The sequence below is a fragment of the Cloeon dipterum genome, chromosome 4, assembly GCF_949628265.1.
Source record: "Cloeon dipterum chromosome 4, ieCloDipt1.1, whole genome shotgun sequence".
Classification (NCBI taxonomy): domain Eukaryota; kingdom Metazoa; phylum Arthropoda; class Insecta; order Ephemeroptera; family Baetidae; genus Cloeon; species Cloeon dipterum.
The window spans coordinates 10222647-10246045 of NC_088789.1; the positions used below are offsets into that span (position 1 = coordinate 10222647).

The following is a 23399-nucleotide window of genomic DNA, read 5'->3' on the forward strand; positions in this document are numbered from 1 at the left end:
TAATCTTGTTTGTCTGAATACAATTGACGTTTGATAGTTGTGTACTCGACTTTTTTAATTATTTGCTCCCTCCGTTTGCTCACATTTCACTTCTATAAACAAACTCTTCACAGCAATTCACAGTCGTTGTTATTTCTGAGACAAATAAACGGATTTGCAATTAAAACATCGTGCGCCGTAATCACCGAGTGTCACCACTCTTCACACAGCGAGAGTATGAGCAAAATGAATACGTCCATTGTCGAGAGTTAATTGCACGAAATGAGTGAGTAACCTGCAGTGATGAACGTCGATAATTGAGACAGAGAGAAAAAGTGGCGAATCGCGTTAGCGGTGCTTGCGAGAAACAACTCTGACACGTCTCTCGTCATGAGTAAAAAGTTGGCAGATGTAGTTTTAGCTTTTATAGTTGCTGCCAGACCGTATAAATTTTCCAACGACACAGCTATGGAGCTAGAATTTATAGCATTATTTTGCACTCGGTCTGGCGGAAGATTGAAGAAAAGCATTACTACGTCACTTTTTCTTGATTAAATTTCGACCTAAAAAGCCCTTTGGAACGATCCCCCATTCCGTTTCCTTTCCTCGACTTTGGCGAATAGCTGTACTCTATTTGCAAGCGGAATGTTTAGCCCATCAATTTCCATCAGTCCATTAAATTGGGAACGAGATTGACACGATGAATAACTTGTCAATCTCTCCGCGCTTTCGTTCGGCAAGTAGACCATTTTATTCTGTTACGAAACACGCGCGAATTCATGCAAAAAGCAGCTCTCTCTCTCTCTCTCTCTCTCTCTCTCTCTCTCCTGGCTGCATAAATGGAGCTTTAGCCACGCCACGCTGATGTGCCCAAAGTGCTCCTCTAACGTCTATTGCGTGCAGTAGTTTTTTTATTGCTGCCTGTACAAGAAAGTGATATAAGCGCTTTGTTAGTTAATAGCTTCGGCTTTTCCTCCTAAAAGACGTCCGCTCGTCTCTGTGTATTTTCCTTATTACCTCACCTTGTGGTCGCAGCACAAACATAACTAATAATAATTAATCTAATAATAGGACATAGCAATGAAGGTCGTGTTGTTAATAAGGGTAAAAAAGGGTCTTTTCCTGTTTGAGGAAACTCCGAAAAATATGAGTTGTGTGGTCAAAGTAGTTGTTAAACTGTTTAACGGAAAGATCGGAATTCCTTTTTTTTAATATTACTAGTCTATTTTTTTGTCCAGACGAAAATATAATGTTCCTCTTAGTGTCACGAACTTCTAAAACAAATCGAAAGAAAAGTTATAAAGTTGGACCCCTGCTAAAAACTCGTTACCCGACCATCATTGAAAATATCACAAGGTGTCATGACCGCATTGAGGGCTTTGGTTGATCGACTAAGCAACATATTTCTCCCATGAAGTCATTTGCACATGCTAAACCCGCAGATGTTGTACCTTCGCGCGCACCTTTCATTTCAAATGGATTTAAAATATGGACAAGTCGAAAGAAACAGAGTGCTAGTTATTTTATTTACATATTTGATCTCTGCATAATAATTAGATGCTTGTGCCAACTCAGCTATAAAAATTTATTACTTGCCTGTGTTTAATATAATGTATCAGATTTTGAATTATTCAATAAAAATCGGAAGGTATTGTGACAGAAATGTGACGATCCTTATTTAAAACTTTATAAATTTAGCAACAGTCACACTTTAAATAGCCCTCTTAAACGTCTGGAAAGTTTTATCTCGTAGCCAAAAGCCGAAGCGTAGAAAATTGGAAAATAATGGAAAAGTGGCCCTTATGGTTGGAAAAGAAAAGCACACAAGAGGCGAGCCAAGAGACATGCCACTCGTTCCGTGGCCTGAAAGCCTCCCGTCTGGCAGCAAACAAATAGCGTCTGCGATTTCTGCTGCTTGCTGCTTCTGTTGGTATTACATGTTATGGAATGCAAATTAATGCAAAGGCAGACGCACATATCATAAAGAAGCGCCTCAAAGTGCTCCGTTCTGGGAAAATAAACGGGCGCTTAGTTGTGGCTGTTTACGCCGGCAGCTAGAGCTGTGTAGTGTAGAGCGTAGAGCTGGTCCAGGCGGCGATCTCCAGACGACGAAACAACAGCAGCCAATTATTAAAGAGTACAACAACACGCCATCTGCTTGCTCCATCATTCGCGTCAGGGTGAAGCGGCACATTTTCCGCCGTACGTGAGATCATTATTCTGCATTTTCACGCCGCAATTCGTACGCTCCTGTGCGGTTGGGCCAGAGGACGCTGTGATGATGATGATGGCTCTCTCGCACGCCGGCTTTTAAAAGTTGCTTTTTGCTGGGTCGTGTGCGTTGAAAGTTGTTGCCGAGTTCGCTTTACCTCTGGAGAACGGCCATTTTCCATGCCACATTTGAGGCCAATTTTCCTCCGAGTGCAATACGAACCTCAGTTTGGTCGTTTGACGTTTCTCTTGGATTTGAAAATTTCAAAATGGTAGAAATAAAGACGAACCTACTCTTGGGACTGGCGTTGTATCATATTTCTCTGCTATAAAATTGAAATTAATAATGCAACGCTTTAGATATTCGTCTGATATCTATAATATCCAGGGCAATGGGCAAGACGATTTTTTTTAGATTTAATCATATCAGTCTTGGTGTCCTCAATGAGGATGTAATGGCTAGCGATTTTGGAGAGAATGTGTGTGAAACGTTTTCGGTTGCGTTTGTAGGAGTTAAGCTCCAGAGCACATCAAATAAAAGACTAGCTACATCTTTCAGTATTATTATACTGCTCCAGAGGCGTTATTTACAATTAGTAATTTATTTAAGAAAGTTAAAAAAGATATTTTTAATTTAATTGTTTTGCTACCACAGTTTTTAAATCCAGTCACAATTTAATTAAATTTGGCTTGTTTTGAGAAATAAAATTGGCTCTAAGGCGATTTAAGCAATTGCCATTTCTATAATGTAGAGATGCGGCAAGCTTTCCCTTTTTGCCAAATTTGTATATTTGCAGTGAAAGACGGTTCTTCAAAGCAACTAAACTCTAACCATTCCCCAAATTTAGACGAAAGATACTGTAGGAAGCGAAAGCAGGCTGTTAAATGAAAATCAAATCGAGAGCGCAATTGCACCTAAAGCGCTGAAAAGCAGCACTGACTTCTTCGCTCAGCAAACCGCTGCGACCAAAAGCTACTCATCTGAACTTTGAGCACCTCGACCGCGGCGGCTGCCAGCAAGCGAGCGCAGCGGTTGTCGGAGGAGGAAAAAAGGATGAGATGGATGGATAGCATCCAGCACACATACGTACTCGCACACTGTTGCCAGCACTACTATTGTGGTCCATTGTGCGGCGTGATTGCTCGTGAAAGGCGTATGTACTTAATTTACGGCGAACAAAGAGGCAAGGCCGCGTTTGCATCCAGCAGGGCTTTACCTGAAAAGCTAGCTTGTGCTAGGGTTGCCAAATGGCTTAAAATTGTGACCCATAATCACACCTTATAATAAATGCTTTCAATGAAAGTCCAGCAAAAATTATTTTCAAAGAATTTGGGTGCTCTCAAATATTCACATCAAACCCCATGGGTTTTTTGTCATTTTACTCATCCAACATATTTTTAAACCAGTGAAATTTGAAATTAGTTCGTTTCTTTTCCCTGTGTGATGTGCGCATTTCTATGTTTCACGTTTGCTCCGGTAAACGAAGTCCGGACTCTGGCAACCGCAGCTGGTGCCGAGTGCCCTTCTCTGTGTTAAAAGTGGCGTCTGCACCGCAAAATAAACACAAACAAAGCACATTTTTCACCGACTGAGATCAAGGTTCTGCTTCTCGAGATGAACAGGCCGTCGTTGCATTTGATATTAGCATGCACCGTTTTCATTACTGCTTTTCAGAAAACACATATCACAGGACGAGACACCACGCTGCTTTGTTTGCTTTCGTCGTCGGATTGAAAGAGACGCGCCGCGAGCTGAAAATTTCGCATTCATTGTGCAGAGGGCAGGAACGTTGCACACGCCTCTTCCTTTTTTTTATTCATTTCGCCAGGATTTGTATGATGCTGCGCATTTCATTGTAGCTCTTGTTTTGCCAGTCGTGTGTTTTGCAAACCCTCTTTTGAAACCGCAGGCACAAAGCTGCTTTCCGACCCATCCACTCGCCAGGGGAACCAAACAATCTGCTGAATAATGTAACGCCTTCATGATGTTTTGGCAAATCTAATTTTGTGAAATGGCACCATATTCAGAATTTAGATTTGATTGATCGGCCTTGAAACATTAATAAAGCTCGGGATCGATTATTCAGCATGATCTGTAAGTTTCATGGGGTTGATGATCCCGGAGCGACCTAATTCAAAGTTTCAAAATTTGAGAACAAAAAAGTCTACGAAGCTAATCAGCGTGGTATGTCACAGAATAGACTTCTGGCCAGCTATTTCCGTCCAATTTCAGCTTTTAGCAGGCCGCGAGACATTTATATGAGCCAGTTTGCTTTCTCAGTCTCGTCTCCGTCAAAAGCTTCTGCATTTAGTACAATTTTGGCCCTCTTTCAAATTCATCACGCCGCGCTCGTGTCGGTCGCGGGCAACTCTAGTCTCGTGCATATGTGCCGCCGGGAAGACCAACAAGTCAGCCAGAAGCAGTCTGGGTTAGCGGCACAGATGACGAAAATGAATTTTCGCCGGCGCGAGTCGAATCCGCGGAGTCAGTGATTTTTCACTTCCGCGCACTGCAGGTACGTGGGTTTGAATTTCACTTTGGCGTGCTGCAACCCATCAACTCGCACATTACCCACTTCGAAAAGCATGACTGACGGCTGGAACCGCTGAATGTGGCCAATTTCACGCGATATTCTAGACTGATTCGATGCAATAGGAAACAGATGAAATTCTGCCCGGCGTGCCTTGGCCTGATTGTGGAGATGAGCTTTGCGTAAGCTAATAGAAGCTCATGCGATGGGTCGAATTGATTTTTTATGTAACTCATCCAGCAAGAGAAACCATAGATTTCTAAACAGATATATTTTAAATAATGAACCAGCTATTTTTTAAAGAAAGGAAAAACCCATCAGATAAATCCATTATAAATTATGTCAGCTTTAAAGAACACGCTCAACTCTATAAAAGTTCTGCTGAGTTAAATTACTCAGTAGCTCCACCTCAACCCCTGTACATTTTTCATTTTGAATATTCGTGCCACTCCTTATTGGAGGTTCCTGCCTCCTGCCCGCTCAATATAATTTGTCTGGAGGAATCGGAGGAATGCATAAACAGTCGGTCCGCCGCCAACATATTTTCGTTCCGCGGCACGGATAGCGTTTTTCTGCATCGCCCGCGACTAAAAATACAAGGAACTGCACCAGCGAATGTGTGTATATATCGGACTGATTTGTAGTGCATAAAGGGCTGTCGGCTGCAGACGCGCGCGGCAGACTTGGCCACAGCCCCATGAGAACTTTTAGACGCGAACCGGAACAAAGAAAATAAACACGTGCAGGACATACGTCAATGTTCGCGTGGCTCGCAGGAAAACATATTTTACACACCGTCTACACCATACCATGTGGCATAATAATGCGTTTTGCTTGCCTGACGAGAGTCGTTTGTTTAATTATTATGTCCTGAGAGCGGATCATGCGCTGTACGCTTTTGGCAGTAATTGCCTGTCTACGTATATTCGCAAACTAGAGTAAAGGCGGATATTTGCCAGGCAAGGCTGAATTAAATTAGCTACCTTGTGGTTGGGTATTTTGTTTACCAAGTGCGTCATTAGTGGGCGTTGGTCAGGTTTGACCAGAAGAAATGTACACCTATATGTGTTTACAACTTATTGAAATTTTTGTATGCTGGAAAAACTTTGTTACATGACTTATACAGCCGTAAAGCATTCAAAACAAGTCTCGTAATTTGTAAAATAAAAAGCAAGAAATGACAGCAAGATTTACATAAAAGGTCCGGACAGAGATTAAATTGAACGTCGATCGTCATAAGATTTTTCTTTTACGATGATTTTTTTAATAGGGCCAAAAACTTTCATGACACATTATGTAGTTCCTCGATCTCTTTGTTAGATATATGCTATAGCTTCAAGTCGAATAAATTATTATTGCCTATTATGGTAGACTGACCATTTTTTAATGGTTTTCTCTCTATCTCAATATTATCAAATCATATGCCTGTAACAAAGTGACACTTCATGTCACACTATCAACGGAATTTTAAATTATTCTCATTTTCCTGCACACATAATTGATTTAAATCTTTCACACATTTGTAGACTTAAACGTAAAAACGACGTAGAACAACTTTGTTACTCTGCAATTGTTAAACCGTTTGATGCACCTCCGCATCAATCAAACTCGCTTTTATACTCTCGAGAGCACGTATTTAAGTCGACCTTGATCTGAAAGGAGCAAAGTAGGAAAATCCAAGCAAGAAGTTGCACATTATCGCGAGAAGAAAGGCGCTCACCAACTCCCTCCACCACCCACTATATATCACAATATCTATGAAAAAGTAGACAGAGAATAAAACTCGACCAGCGCACCGCGAGGTTTCTATTCACCTGACGACGTTTTGCAACGGATAGCTTACTTTTTAATTGTCACATGAATGAACGCCACCGGTTCGCAATTCCCGCCGCCCTTCTTGCGACACTGTTTAACATGTTTTTGTCTCGTTACAACGTGGCGCGAGAGTGTGATTCATATTCACGGCCCTTTCCAGTGTCCGTTTTAGCCGCAGATAGGCCTTCGAGCGAGGGGGCACACCAGTAGCAGCGAGTGAGTCACTCTCCGAGTTGCTTTTTGCGACCCGCTTTGATGGCGCTAATTTCTATTTAATGGACTAAAAGCGCGTCATCGCTCCGATAATGGGATCGATCAAATCATTTTCATCTGGACTAGGAAATCGTAAAAAATACCATATATCTATTTGCCATTGTCTGACTTTTTCGGTTTGGTTCTATCCAGTCAATGTTACAAGAATGAACTTTCAGGTAGGGATTTTCTGATGATACAATTATTCAATTTATTCCTAGTATTTGTTAACCAACCATAAATCGAGAAATTCCTACGATTTTTCTTATGTGTTCATTTAGGTGTAATAGACATGTACATTACACCCAATTATTTCTGTTTAATTGTGAAACGAACAGAATGATCACATCTGATTGTTGATGTAAATCAAATGCTTCCACGATCGGCTAGAGAGCCAATTTCATAGGAATTTGTGAAGGACTAGCACAATTACCCAATTAAGCTCAATTAGCCGTGTACGACGAGTGCGCTTTATATGTTTTTCGCGATTCTCTCGTTTCCTTCTTGATGCTCTGGAATTGCCGTTCTGCTCGAGTCTGCTTCCTCCGTTTGAAGGTTTCGTGGTAAATTTATTTTTTTGAGCGGGCCGGCCGACAAGCTAGCAAGCTTTTCACGCCTGAAATGGAATGGTGAACCTTTTACTGATTTAATTTGTCTCACGGAACACAAAGGCGCTGACTCTGTCGGGAATATAACCGGTGCGCTCAGCTCGCATTTACGCAACCGAGTCTCGCTAGGTGCCGAGCAGATCCATCCCTGGCGTATCTCCATTCCGCGCTGTCAACCATGCGTTTATATTTGCTCAAAAAAAATCACGATGCAAATAGGTTATCTGGCTAATGAGAAATTTCTAATATCGCAACCTCTTTTGATCTCTGGTGCCCTTTGACAGTCGCGGCCCGGCGGCACGCAACGGAGATTAGTGTTGTTATTCAAATTCGAAACGTCGCCTAATGCACTATTGCTTTTGGGGAAAAGCGTCGGATTTTGCACGCGTGCTTGGTTTTTCTTTATTTTCTATACGCAGCCGCTGTATGATCTATTTTCTTCGGACAGTTGCGTTTCGGTGCAGTTGGAAGTGAAATAAAAAACTTTCTTTACTGTGCGCTGCCGAGTGATAAGAGTCACGCGTCTCTCCTGAGAATATACAACTGTCTGCCTGGAGTAGTAGTTATTATTCACGCCTAGTTTGCATGGAGATCCTGAACAGATCTGTTTTTCTAATGAAAAGAAAACTATGAGATTAGCTCTACTCTTCTTTCAGATTTCCAAGAATTTTACCAATTTTACAGCCGACTGAATTAGCAAAAACTTGCTATGGTGGCAGATAAAATATCCAAGCTTCAATGAGCACTATGTATGCATTTACATAATTTTAAGTGACTTGATGCAGGTCAACAATTGAAAACAATTTGCATTGTTTGCTTCAGTTTGCGGTACTTTGAGTTGGAATTTCTAACAGTTGCAAGACTCTTACAAAGGGCAATAATGAATCACTACAACACGTCGTGTCCAGTTGCAGTCTACAAAAAATATTCAGATTCTGCCAATGCTCTGGAAAAGTGACAACTTTTGAATGATTTTTCAGGGCAGATATCGAGATCTATAATAACGGTGTATAATTATGCTTCCTTATATCAGGGAAACTCAGTTTCAAATAAAAAACAAATTCTTGTAAGGAGCATGATGTGATTACCATTATTTGAAAAACACAAAATTTTGGAGCTAATTTTTTCTAAAAATACTGTGCTGGTTAAATTGTTGCTTTAAACTTAATCATCAAGGGTTTTTCTGGAGTTTGCATGAAATATTATGAGAAGCTTTTTCCATTAATTTTTCCATCAATTTTTAGATATTAAAATTTGATAGATTCCTATTGGAAATAAAAATACTGGCGAGTTTTAAAGCTAGATTTCGCTGAATGTGAGAAATCAGTCATCTGTAGAAGTAAATGTAGCTGAGGTATTCCGCATATTAAGTATGCTTTCCATATTAATGTTTATGCCGTTCTTTTTTCATCGCACGGCTGGAAACACTCTATTCAACTCATCTATTTCTATTTATTATATTGACCAACCCACCGCCTGTCGAGCCATATGAGGCGCCTCGGCAATTTCCTAATTAATCTCGCGATGCACTCCAAGTGAGCCACTTTTCCCACATAAATTACAATCAACTGTCCGTTGTCGATGGCAGTGCAAAAAAGGCGAAGACGCCTGACGAGAAATGCACGAGAGGCGGTGAGGTCATTATTCAGCTGCCGTTGCTTTTTTTCTGCAGGCAGCGGCAATTACAATCATCTTCCGCAGCTGCCAGCTGAGTGAGCAGTGTATAGAGGCAACGGGGGATGCAAGGTCAGGGTCACGGCCAACATATCCAAACTTGTTGCTCCGCGCGCACTGTTGGCGGGCGGACTGCATTCGGGGATGCTGCGCCGGGGGATGTGCAATCTGCTCACCCCTCGACCGACCGACTGGTCGAATCGAGACGCGAGCCTAGCTGCTGCACAATATCGACCTGCCTCACGCCCTTCGCGGCTGTCTACACACAATGTGCGCCGTCCGTGCCAAGCACTCGGTGCCGCGCCCGACCTAGTGGCAGGCAGCCCCGCATGCCTCCGAAATTTTCGCATTTGATTGAATGTCCCAATTTCTACCTTTTATCTGAACAATCAACCATCGTCAACGCCCGAATAGCAATATATTATGACTGCTAGAAACGCTATAAGATTGAATTTTACGGAATTCCATTGGTTCCTTTTTTAATGAACCCAGTTACAAAAATTTGAAAGTAGTGCATTTATTATTTTATTGTTTTGTAAATTTTATTTATGTGCGATCGAAAATCAGCCCTGTAGAGGGAGGCGGGATCAGCCAGCAGTGTTAAATTACAATCCATTGTATTTTTCTTAAATTTATAAAAGTAATTCATTGGTGCCACAATTTAATAGACCTAATATTTTTGATCAATCAAAAAATAATTATAATTTCATGCTAAAGAAAAAATTAACAGAAAATAATAGGTGATAATGAGTGAAACTCCCCTCCAAAATTTTTGTGAAATGATTACTAGTTGTTTTTGCAACTCTTTAACTTTTGCATAATATTCGGAACGCTTTTCTCTTTAGAAACATGAAAGGCGAACTGCATCCGTTCGCGTTGGGGTTGAAGGTGCCAGTGGAAACCAATAAATCGGGGATTAAGGCGATTATCGCGTTCTTGGGGAATTCCTCCGGTGTGTGTGAATGGCTTCCCAAGCTTCTACTCCTCCCACTGGCTATATTATCCGTCCTGGTGTATAATGGACGCCGGTGCGAGATCGATCGGATTAACGCCATAATGTCCTAATTTATGGGTGCTGCTGAACACGCTTTTAGGGAATAGGGCGGGTGAGCAGGTGCTCGAGTGCGGTTAATTGAAAAGTTTGGTGAGAATAATATAGGCGAAATAGGAATGAGGTGAGGCCGGTGAGGGTGTGTGTTGTGAAATTTTTACACGAGGAGGGTGGTTGCTCCACTGTAATGGGAGCAGTGTCTCTCTACGTTGAATTTCTACTTGGCAATTCTTTCAATGCCAAAAGCGGTCTCTTTCAGCGAAAATGGCTAAAAAAGTCCTCTGCAAAGTCTTTTCATTTTTGCTCTCTGGAGCCATGCAAGCTCTCTCATGTGCATGTAATGCGCCTTAAATTCTTGCGCTGCGTAGCGTGCTCTCTTTCTAAAACTTCGAGTACATACATATTTACCCAGCACCGCTACTTGCAGTTACATAATTTTAAAGAGAATACGCTTTTTTTGTTTCATTGCGATGAAATAAAACAGCCAAATAAAATCCTTTAAAATAAATTTCAACATTTTCACATCATTTCATAATTTATTCTTTCCCTGGCTCCAATTGAGGATATATTTTTACTGTATGAAATACTTACTTCTTTTACAACAAATTACAATGTCCCTCGTCACAATATCACATGATTTTTTTACTAGTTCATCTCTTTCGAGTTGAACGACTCCCTGATAGCGAACAACTCGCGACGTATATAAATCCCAATTTGCACGATTCGAAAGTCGCCCAAGACTCAGCACATTTTTAATAATTGTGCTATACCAGGAGAAAAGTACTACTGAGATGGGATGATTTTCAAATTTGACACGCAGCGTTGTCACCCGTCATTGCTTTTTTAACTCTCATTGCACACTTTTTTCCGTGATCTCAACCGAGGGCGATCAGCCAGAAAGATTTGCATTTGAAACTCCTCAAGCGTGAAGTTGCCGGAGCTTATTCAAAAGCTGACCTTTAACATTGCATTATTAACCTTTGTTAGTCGCGCACAATGCACGAATTATAAGCGTGCACAGGCCGCTGACACCTTAAACTAAATTCGCACTAGATACAGAGGGAAATTACCAGTAATACGTTGCATGTTTAAATTGACATTTTAAATTGACGTTAAATTGAAGTGGTTTGATTCTCGGCCCAAATAAAATTGAATCAGTAGCACAGCAAGCTGATTTTAAATTTCATTCGTTTAATCCACTGAACCTATTTGCCAACCTTAGTCATTGCCTAACCACAAAAACTTCATCAGACGAAAATGCGAGAGAAATTTCCCCGAAAGAAATTCAATTTCCACGACCTCAGCTCTATTCCATACCTAACTATCTGCCTCAGAATACGAATTCACTGCTGCACCAAATTATTTACTCGACGCGCGGAGGCACGATTTTATCAGGGCACGTCCTTAATGATACGGATTCGCAGCGCGGCGCAGCGTGTGCAGTTCGCCACGAGGCTTGAAATGAAACCGTACACGCATTGTTTCACATTCGTCATTTTCCAACAATGCAATACCGACGCAGCTGCTTTTTGAGTTTAGTTGCTAATCGATGTGCATGTATGTGTTCCAGATTGATTGCGAGTTGGCCGGATAAGAAACTGCCAGTAATCATGCCTAATTGGACTAATACACGATGATGATGTGTGATTGGAAATAAGCGCAGTTACCACCGCTCGGGTAAGGACCTAAACGACGGCTGCTCTGTCTTTGAGTCCGACTGAGAACACACCAGAGACTAGTTTCTCTTTGGTGCGCTTCACTACTTCGCTCCTCGCTTCTTGGGCGTCGCCCTCGACACTCTTTTCCTTCACCCAAACTGGTTTTGCTCTGTGTACATACACGTACAAACCGCGCCGTGCACTTTTCGAGGGTATCTGGGGCACGGAACGACTGGGTGGATTGTTTTCGCTTTGCATTTCTCTCCAAACGTAGAGATGTGTAATGGCACCCCCACATTGTGCTCCATATAATAATTGCCGCCGCACCGTAACTCATTTATCGCGCACTCTATACGCTCTCGGTGGTTTTATTGTCTACAAACTGCTATAGAATAATGAGAGAAAGAAAGAAAGAAAGACGTTTTATTATTACTCCACTTTTGAGGTCACCGCATTTTGATCTGATTACCTAATATGTCCGAAAAGTTGAAAAATGGCTCGCACTCAATCTCATATTGCAAAAAAACAGGTTTAACCGGATTAAAAATTAACTCAACCCTTTATTAGAACCTTTTTAAGGACCTTGTTTATGTTAATCCAAGTGAGTTTTGCCATTTCAACATAAAATGCCTGTTCTCTTCAGCATAAAAATAATTTTACTTTAACAAAGCCGGGAAAGTCGTCATAATTATTGATTTCTTTTGCCGTGGCGTGCTGGCGCACGGATTAGACATTATCTTTAATTTAGCTGCTGGTTTAGTGCATGCAAGTGAAATTGAAAGCCGTCTGACTAATCACTGCACCAAGCTAGAGAATTTCCCCCGCAAATGCGGTGATCGTAATTTTTTAAGTCCAGGAAGACAATTTCGCTCTTTACTTTATTCAATGCGTGCTTGGTGCACTCATTTCAAGTAATGAGGTTAATCAAATTTGCATTTTGAAAGCGAAAGCTCGCTGCGTTTCCGTTATTACAAAGCTCCTTTACAACTTTGATGCCAGACTAGATCTTTTTGAGTAAGTGCGGGACCCGATATTGCCTTATTTTGCTGACGCAAAAGGCAATATTTTTCCAACGTAATGGTTTGGGAGCTTTTTGTACAGAGATCAGTTGAGTATAAAAAGTTGATACCTGATACGCAAATAATGGATTTTTACTCGGAATGGAAAAAATTTTTACATCAAGATATTTTATTAAAAAATAATTTCAAGTTGTTTTGTTACCATGCACGTCTAACTTGCAGCCATATAATTCTTTGACATATTGAGGAAAGGAAATATTTTATTCTTTTTTCTAATAGATTTCTTATTTGCGTGCTACAAGCCTTCTATCCATATTTTTATTGCTTTGTAACATGTTTAAATTAACTTACAGTTAGATTCATTTGATGAATTTTACCAAATTCATTTTTTTTTTTGCAGAACGACGAGGTAAAAAATAAAAATTCAATGCCAAGAGCATTGCGATGCAATTATTTGCTGCTTTATTCCTTTATGAATTAGTTAAATTTATTATAATGAATGTTGTATCATTTTGCCTCCGTCTTTTTAACCTGCTCTCCTAGTGCTCTTTATCACTCTTTGGCCCCTTGCTAATAGCAACGAATAATGAATGCGCGGCTACCTCCTTGGAGCTCCAAAACCTCTCACGTCCATCCCTGACACACACTAATGACGGTGCCTACTAAATGAGCAAAGTTTGATCGCCGCCTCGTTTCAGAACAATGAGCGTGCAGACGGCAACCAGGGGCGCTCCTGCCGGCGCTCCGACCTCCCGGCACTCATCCAGCCTGTTAGCCTGCGTACGGGAATCATCACCTCCATCTGACCCCGGCGACGAGGCTCCTACCTCCGCGGCTGCCGGTGACTCCATCAAAAATGGTAATACCACTCTCCACGTGAGCGGCACTTGCTGCCGCTTACACACGCGCTTTTATGCGTCTATCATGGGGGGAACGTGAGATAAATAAAAAACCGTAATTACGTCCTGGCGACAATAGGGGCTCACGCATGATTTTGCTTTCCGTGGGAATTCCGAGTGTGGCAAATTTGCGCACTGCAATCAGAGTGTTGTGCCACAATTTCGCTCGTCGGCCGCGCCGTCAGCTCTTTTGTCGGATGCTGCTCAGGACCTTGAATCGTGCCGCTGTCAATGCAAAGCCGCTCGAGAGGAAGTCTTGAATTGTACAAAGAGCCCGGCTCTATTTTTAGCTTGGTTGTGTGCGAGTGCGATGTGACAAAGAAGAAAATTAACTCCAGCACGAATTGATTAATGCCATCTGCGCGTCGCTCGAGGGATGTGAAAAACAGTCTTTAGCACTTTCTTAAGTGCATTCTCTAACGCTTTGAGCGACATACATAAAGTACTAGAAATAGATGATTCTTAAATTTCATTCTGACTAAAATGTAAAAATTGTCTTGACTCTGGATACCAAGTATTTTAAATTGCGGTAGATATAATAAGAAGTATCCAATGGGCCTCTAGTTTGATGCTATTTATATTTTTTTTTTCAAAAGAACGTATACATGCATGTATGGTTCTACAGGGCAACATTGTTATATTTCAATATTTTTTTTTAATAAATTAGACTTTTGAAGGTGTGAAATTTTCTTTCAAACGTAGAGATTTCATTCTTATTAACATTCAAATAAAAATATTGATTTTAGGTTGAAGGGTACTCTTAATATTCATTCCAGTATTTTTGCAAAATGTCATTAAGCACAAACATGTCAACAGTGCCAAAGGTCAGCTTTGATTAATTACCCTCATATTGACCGAAACGCCAGCTATTTCTCACGCCCCTCTATGCGGGCACATGATTAATGCAGTCAAAAATGTTATTTATCCAGTCAGATCTGACGCACATGATTCATTTCCAAGATTTAAGACACGTCCAGAGTATCGACCCTGTAATAAATATGCTCTTCCATGGCTTCCACGGGTGCTGATTCAGAGGAATGATATAAACGGCCATTTTAATTTTAAATATATGATATTTAAACTCGTTTGATATGGTTGTTTGAGCGTTAACAGATTTAAACGCATTCACATAACAAACAACTAGAATCCAATTAACGCGTGTTGCACAAAGCAGATCGCATTCGCAGGGGTCGATAGTTCTATTGACAAGGACACAGCTAGTGAAAAACTTGCGGGCTTTCATGCTTTCCTGGCGCCGCAGCAGACTTATTTGCATGTTAGTGCTCAGTCGCACGCTAGGCAGTGCGCATCGCGTATGCTATTTCTGATTCCGGCTGCCGCGTCCTGAGATTGTGTCGATTGTTTCCCTGGTGGAGTTGGCCGAGCGTGGACGAACGAATTTCATCGTTAGTGCCGGCGCATCAGGATTCCGTCGTAGAAGCGTAATTGGTCTATGAAATTGTTTTCTCACCCATCAAGCCAGGCGGCTAATTGCGTGCCATCGATTGGTTCTTTGCAGTAATTTTCCAATCTCTCATCAGCTTGTTTGCTCCCATTTTCATCGCGTCACTCTGCCCGCATTTTTGCACAGATAATCCTTAATTACTAAACAAACCTTCGCACAGCAGCGGCTCCACGCACCGTGTCATTGCTTGAAGCTCTTTGATCGAGGTCAAGCGAGTAAAAAAATTTCCAACTCAGCCGCGATTCAATGAAAAAGTGCTTCTTTTTATCGACCCGCGCGTAACTCGTGCTCTTTTAAAGTAGAAAATAGACGTGCAGCAGACTCTGTCGCTGCTGAATGCAAATCAACTTAAGCGCACATTATCCCGAGTGGGCGGCCGTGCGCTCAAATGCACTGTTCTGATGTTTACATTGTACTTGCAGGGTCAACAACCCATCCTCAGCCAGAGCCGAAGAAGCGCAGATTCCATCCGTTCCGCGGACTGAGGAGAATGTTTCGGCGTGCCCCAAGGGTGCCCGACCCGCCCCAAGGCACTACCGAGCAGGGCGGTGAGGCGGGCAGTCCCGTCGGAGGCGATCACCTGATGGTACCAGAAGTGCATTTACGATCTCGGTCGGCCAGCGAACTGATGGACAGCACGCAGGAACTGCGGAAAAGGTGATCAAATCAAATTAGCCGTCACTCACGTCCTCCCGATGCAAAGCCAATCAATCAATCAACGGTGGGCTGAGTGGATGCAATAGTTACGCCTGCCAATACCCCGTGGCAGAGCTATTTTTAACCTTTGACGTGTTTTCTATGCAGGTGTGTCTGGGGGAGGAAGGCAAAAAGAAGGGGTTGGATGACTGCATAATGAGTTTCTTTGATCTTTTTTTCAGTTTGATTATGGCAAAGCTTGCGGTTTTTTTGTAATTTTGTGGAAATATGCTGTCGAGACAGCGATGTTGAAGATTTTAATCTCAAAGGAAATTCATGTTCAAATACCAAAGGGGTTACGTCGCCAAAGCAGTGTCATCAGTTTACCTTACTTTTTGCTCTTAAAGGAGTATAGGGAAAAATTTACTGGAAACCCGTCAATCCAATTCAATTTGTTATCAATATAACTGCAGCTGTAGTTTTAATGAAAGACGCTTTCCCAAAGCATCATAACCTACGTCATTTAATCATTTCACTAATTTTTGTCGTTAATTTTACTAAATAAAATTTTCGATAGATAAGCAGGAAAGCAAGAAAGTTTTCTTCAAATCTCCCTAAATGGAGCTAAAAAATAAACGATTATGAGGGAAGTTGGTCTTTTGCCTTGCTTATTTTAGATGCACCAGGGTTATTAATAAAATATTAATATACTTAATTTAATCCTGCAATATGTCAATGATGTAATGTCTGATTAAGGCTTGTTTGGTTTTCACAAAGAAGATGCCATCAAATTGTTATTTTTCTGGGGTCATAAAGTTGAATATTTACAAATAGTGCAGTTTGCTGTGCAAAGAATTACAGGGGTTTTATGAAATTGAACTTCTCTTGATTTTTTGTCTCTTCCAATTCTATTCACTGAATGCGACAAACTAATATTTTTTTACTAATTGATCTTTTTAATTGTAGGAGTTCTGGCGGCTTATCTGGCGGCAGTCACGGTGGAAGTGCTGGTGTTCTCTCAGGGGGCCTCAGTTTGTCGCATGATTCAATTTTCACCTCTGACTCAAGAGCTGGCTCTTCATCACCCAGAGGTGGCAGCGCCATGGACATTCCTGAGACGTACGGTCTGCACCACAACGGAGCAGTTTCTCCGCCCATTGGTGTGCATCCAAATGGGCCGATCGCCTCGCATGCAGGAGTCAGGGTGAGTAAACAAAGCTTTAATTTCACCTAGAAAGCGCTAAATAAGTGGAGGAAAAATTATTAATTAAACAGGAGCATAAAATGAAATGAACATGCGCTTTATAGTTGTCTCTAAATGAGATAAGTTTGATTAAAATCTGCTCGGATGCTGTATTTGTAATGACTGGGCTGGGTCTACTACACTCTGACGTGAGCGACTTGCTTTCCTTTCAGTGCTTGGCACTAAATTGAGCATTTATATGCTGCAAATTCCTCATTTGGCTTGTTGGCCTTCAGGCTCCTGCTTGAAGATCGCCAATTCTCCTTTGGCTTGCTCTCAGCGCACTTGATCGAGCATAATACCAACTCAACTGGTTCTTGCTAAGCGCGCCAGCATTATTTAATTCTGTCTGCATTGTGCCAAAAGGAATTTCTCGTTTGAAGGTGTGCTTATAAGGAGAGACTCAAGTTAATCGCTGAAAAAAAGGATCAAGAGGCGGTTCACTTTTACTTTTTCTGCTGGTATCAACTTGCATAGCTTGGCGTTGTTCCTATGATAAGTATAAGTGAAATCATAATGCAAGTAAAATCGCCGCCCAAGTGATAAGCACTGAACCACTTCCTTTCGTCAGCTCATTTCCTCAAAATAAAGTTCAAAGCAGTCAGTCCTTTGCCAGCCTTGTAACCGGGCAAACTGTACAAGTGCGCGCGGATTTCTTATTCTGGTGTAACACCCACACGATGGGACACTTTTCTGGGGCAGTGTCGTTATTGCGTGAGTGAGGGTTGTCACCGACGTTTGAGAAAATTGGCTTATAAGCGGTGTCCGTAAATAGCACTTGAGCCAAAATGATGGTGCCCTTGGAAAAGAACCCCGAGAAAAGCAAATACACAATCAACCCCAGAGCAAAGGAGACCGCCGCCGCGGAGGCGCCAACAAGCCCGAGAGCGTCTTGGGGGTCAGTCATCTCTAAGCCGGCCGTCGCCATTTATGTCGCCTTTTGCAAAATATGGGTAACTAAACAATTGTACAACTGCCTTCTAGGGAGTGATTCTCATTACCACCATTAAGTGTGTTAATCAAATAAAGAAATATACTTTTTTCTCTTACCAGAGAGTAATGTTTGCTGTGGACGCGCAGTGAGAAAAATAGGAAGATAAATGGCGTCTTGAATGAACTGTTGCTTTTAATTTGCATTATTTACTTGACTACGCATTCATAATTTGCGAGAACACAAAGCCTGTTTTTATTTATCCCACTGACTCAATTCACATGAGTGCCCTTGTTGCTAGGCTAGAAGTTAACGAACTATTATTTAACACGTTTGCCCTTTTTAAATTCCGCACAGCACCTTCCGCATGAAATCTCCATGTGCAAATGTGCGACTTTAAATGCAAGCAATGAATTGGAAAGTGCAAGTCGCCCGCGTGTCCCTTTCTAAACACAATAAAACAAAATTATGCCAACATGCAAGTGTGAGCAAGTCACAATAATACCTATGTACATACACAACAGTTGGCACAGATTCAGATAAAAAGTGTGAACAAAGCGACATAAAAAATGAATAACGCCGCGTGTTGCCGTCAATTATTCGTCCCGATATCTTTTCACAAGTGTCGAAGGCAGGGGGTATTGATTTTGCCAGTACGGCTAGATGGATCTCTGCACATGTCGGAGTGTGTGGTGAATTTTTCAAAAGCTTGCCATTTCTGCTGCAGGCCGAGCTGTTTGAAGCGGTGCGCCGCCGAAGGGGCCGCAGTCGCAGTGAGGACGAGGAGGAAGACTTGGGTCTGCCCAGTTCCCCATATGGCGTGTCGCCGAACACAGCAGACGACCACAACAACATGGTGAGTAGTGCTACTCTTATTCCGAATTCGCGGCCAATTTACCTCAACATCTGCACTGAAATGGCCCCAATTTTCCGGGCTTGCTCGAAATTATTGCGGTGACGGGGCATTTTGCATGGGGACGAAAATTAAAATAGCAACTGTCTCATAATGCGGTTAGATACGAAATCGTTTTAAAAAAGAAAACTGCGGTATGAACGCGTCTGCGTCACCTGTTCCGAGTAATACAAAACGCCTAGCTAGTTATGCTTCCCACGCAACACTGACGTCGCGAGATTGCCTACATCTCGGTATTTATCGTACGTCACTGCGGTTCACCTGCCAGTTACCATACGGGTGTTCAAGGAAAATACGATAGTGGAGTTCTCCCTGCGGTACATCGCGCAATATTATTCCACGTTGAGGTTAAGATAACAATCTGATAATTAATATTATGGCGGAAAGTTGATTTATGGTTATGTTGTCTTTCATATCATTGTAAGCTATTGACCACAATTAATTACAAATTTGAGTCCTTTTTCTATTTATTCAGATACGCTTATGCCTTTAATTGAACTTTTTGTGCTTTCTGCAATGGCAGATTCATCTGACGTAATTTGTCTTATCACCTTGTAGCTATAAAACAATAACCCTTATAGCTGTCACCCTTGACAGCCGCAATGACGACTTTCCCTACAGTAGCTGTTCAGTAGCAGGCTATAGGAAGAAATAGGCGTTGATAAAATACTTAATGATGTCACAGTTTTAAGTATGAGATTGATGTGAGATTAAAAATGTGCGGTGGCACAGGTTCTTGTGAAGGCTAAGGCACCCTGTATACGTCCTAAATTCTTAGTTGAATCCTTTGATAGCTTTGCGAGCCAGATACGAAACCGTGATTCAAGCCAATGCCGAAAATGTGGAATGACTGAAACAGATCATCTGAAATTATTGCGAGGAGCATATTGAAATTGCTAAAGAATAAATTAAAAATTGCAATCTTGATTTAGAGTGTACTTCGCCACGGTTAACGCTGATCGTTTATTAATGCAATAACTTACTATATCGTAATCAGTGGAAAGGCACAAATTGCAAAACGCCTCGTTATTGGATGATAAAACACGCCCGCAATAATTATTACCCAAGCCAGCGGCAGTTTCACTTTTGATTCTTAAGAAAATTGGCTAGTTGCTAATAATAAGGCATGCACAGCGGTCGGTGCAAATTCGCGCTGACAGATGAGTCCGCGCAAAATTTTGCCTCCACCACGCCGAACAGCCAGCCATTGGTTTCTCTTTTAATAAGGCAGAGTGAGCGTGTTGTGCTCGGCGCTACCGTTATCTCTCTCTTCTTCTTGGTCTGGCGTGCGAGTTTCTGTGTTCCTACCTGCGGGCAGCCAGGCAGTCTTTCTCGCTCGAGCCGCAGTCCTGCCAAAACCATGGCTGTTGTTGTACTGTGCCGCTCGTGATCGTCTCCTCGAGTTGAATTTATTTGCTGTTGTTGATTGTGACTAGTGTTTTTGTTTTTGTTGTCCTGCCACTGTCAACATGCCTGAGGAGGAGGTAAGCGTGAATCGGTGTTTTTGCCAACTGACCTTTTATATTGCTCTGATTAGCAAACACACTTGCGAAAATTCAAATCGACAATTGTGGCTAAATTTGTAAAAAATGCTACTCCTGAAGCAAAATTGTTGGTCATCAGAAAAATTTCAATTTGGTTGATTCGTGTCAGATACGCTTTATTTTCACATAAAATTTTGTGTTCTAATTTTTAACACATTTTAATTCTCACATGAAGGGGCATGATTGAAGGAAGAAAACGCACCATTTTCATGGTAAATTTTTAAATATAGTTATTCAAAACAGTAATTTTATTACTTTTCTTGAGTCAAATAGTGTTTCAAAATAAAAACAGTCACGCAAGGCTATCAACGCTCCTGATTAACGAAACTCTCAAATTTGTACGTAAAGGCAGTTGCTAGTACTTTCAGTAAGCATTCATCAGTCAGCCTAAAATTTCCGGAGTATATTTAATGCATTTCGGTAGGTAGAGAAAATGACACCTGCAAAGTCCATGTATTCATTTGAGGGGTGTAGCATTAGGTTTCGCGGTTGAGAAGAAATGATTAACTTAAAACCGTCGCCTATAACAGTTAAGTGGCACACGTATGTATCAGATTATGCCAATTTTAGCGTTACCCTAAGGTGCGCCCCTTTCCATCAAAGTTGCCATGCACCAGAATAAAACAGATTTAAACTAGCTGTAAGGCAAGAAATCGTAATGGTGGCGGTTGAATTGCGCATAGCTCTTCAACCAAACTCAAGTTTCCTTGTTGCAAAAAAGGGCAACAATCAATGCGGCCGTTAAATTTTTAGTGGTTTTTGAGCGATGCACCATATTACCGCCACCAGGACGAAATAATGATTTTACCTCTTTTTCTTTAATTAAACATTTATCGTTCCTCCTCAAGACTTTTACAATCTGAAATAGGATACGAAATTCCGATCCAGCGTCGTCTCTTTTATGGCCTTCTTTTATGAATTAATTTCCACGCACACAAGTGTTCGAGGCCTGTGGCCCCAGAGAGCAGCGTGTGTTGATGCTTGAGGCGCTGGACCTGTTGTAGTGCGATTACGATTACTATGTACATATACACACACACACACACGATGCTTCGAGATTAAGCGTTAATTCGCGATGGGATACAGTTACCCAGTTGAATGATTACCCAGCAACGATTCTGTGAAATTGGCGATACCCATGGGTTTCGCATTTGGTCCACGCACATGTTGGAGCATTTTTCATTTCGCCCAAAAGTACCGCTACGAGTCTGTAAAATTGTACTCAGCGGAGACGAAAATTATCGTCGGATGAGAAGCACTTAAAAAACACGCTGATGATCTCGGAACGACTCACGTGAAATAATCGACGCCGGCAACGCATTAACGAGCCACCGAAATACGCTCGTCTCGTATTCGCCTTATTCCGAAATAATATTGCAATTTGATTGCGCTGCCTGCACAGCGGACCAAAACAATATCCGCCACTAATTAATCATTAGAAAGTCAGTCGGCCGCCGCCACAGAGAGAAAATGATAATTTTCGGCTAATGAAAGCCGATTTTGCTTTACCTCCAATAATGATCCTCTGGGAAAACAAATTATCGAGAAAAGGAAAGCACGAGTTATTCCCAATTCCTCCTCTCTCTCGATCGTGGATAGCGAAAGAACAGTTTTGTTCGTTCTGCGGAGGAAGCGTCGGTCGAACTGGGGGGCCCGAATTAGTAATCGCTCGTCTGCATCACAATGCGATGCGCCTCTTGACACAGTCCCATTGTGCGAGTGTAAATGGTCACAAGCAGCTTGCGTGACTTTGTCCACCCACGTTACACCGTTTGAACCGCAGAGGTCACCTGTGAGTTTTTCTTTCCGCCAAAGAGTGCATCTCCATTTCCTAACCTCAATTCGCGGAGAGGATATCTCTGTCCGCGATTATTCGCATTGTGCTGTTGTTTTCACTTTTGCAGCCTCCGCGCGTTGAAGCCCACGTCCAGCAGCGCCGTGACTCATCTCGATTGTTGTTCGCGTTTTGCGTTGGCTTCCCCAAACAATCCGATGGACGTGGTTTATTAATAGTCCTTTGCTCTTATGGTGCTTTTGGGCGCGAAATTCGCTGTCGACGAGCTCGTAAATTTTATTCCCTCCACAGAACATGTTATTTCAAAAACATTCGGAATTATTTAGAGGCTTCGCATTAATTTACATATTAAAAAGGCATTTATCGTTCGCTTTTTTATTTGTCTTTTCGGAAAAAAAGAAACTACCAATAAAGAGGATCGATTCATGGCATCAGTTGAAAAAAGTTCAGTTGCTGACTTAAGTAAACGATTCTTTGAGCCGTTTGCTTCAACAATAAAATCTGTTAAGTGCTAAAATAAAAACAGGGCAAGACTGCAGAACGTTCATTAATTGCCAATTTTCTCGAAAATTTGCAGTCCTTGTCCGTGTTTTCTTGGCTAATTTTGATTCATATTTTCGAGATCGATTCAATGGTCCTTACTTTATAAGAGGAAGCTCCTAATTCTATTATAAAATAAGATTAGATTCAGGACAAGGACACAGTGCCACCAATTGGAAAGAACGCAAACTTTGCATCACTTTTTCTCAAAAATTTGCAGCGCTACCCATATATTGACCTCAAGTGGCAAAAAGGAATTTTTGGGTTTCCAGCAGTGCCATTTTTTCAATATCCAGGTTTTTTCAAATATCCGGAAATGTCAACATTTGTCGATAAAAATTGAAAAAACTGAAAGCAAGCAAAAAACGTAAATTCAATTTCAAATTCACTCGTGTGAAGTCAATTTCCTTGCTTTCAACCATGTATTTGCGAAGTCAGAACCACTGATTCTAAGTGTTATCTGGCTATGAATATCATACTTCATGCAATGTAGAAGGAACAATATGATTTATAAATTTTATAGCTACCAGGACCTTTTAAATCATTTTTACATTTAAACGCTTGATAAGCTTATCCAAATTTAATGACACTTCCTGTCAGAACGGAAGCTTAACAAAAAGAAAAGAAAATAACCG

At 41.5% G+C, this 23399-nt stretch overlaps 1 protein-coding gene across 3 annotated transcripts in view; it reads left to right on the top strand.

The window, feature by feature from the left end:
* The window catches only part of LOC135944706 (titin), a 41649-nt gene that overhangs the window by 5952 nt on the left and 12298 nt on the right, over positions 1–23399 (top strand). The window contains exons 2-6 of one of the 3 annotated variants that reach the window (XM_065491834.1): positions 11692–11798; positions 13497–13657; positions 15585–15819; positions 16765–17002; positions 18700–18828. In XM_065491834.1, the coding sequence (XP_065347906.1) occupies positions 13501–13657; positions 15585–15819; positions 16765–17002; positions 18700–18828 (759 nt within the window). In that variant the 5' untranslated portion in view covers positions 11692–11798; positions 13497–13500. Of the gene's footprint in view, positions 1–11691; positions 11799–13496; positions 13658–14968; positions 15140–15584; positions 15820–16764; positions 17003–17653; positions 17995–18699; positions 18829–23399 lie in introns of those variants that run through there. The other 2 variants (XM_065491835.1, XM_065491836.1) reach the window with 2 other exon arrangements.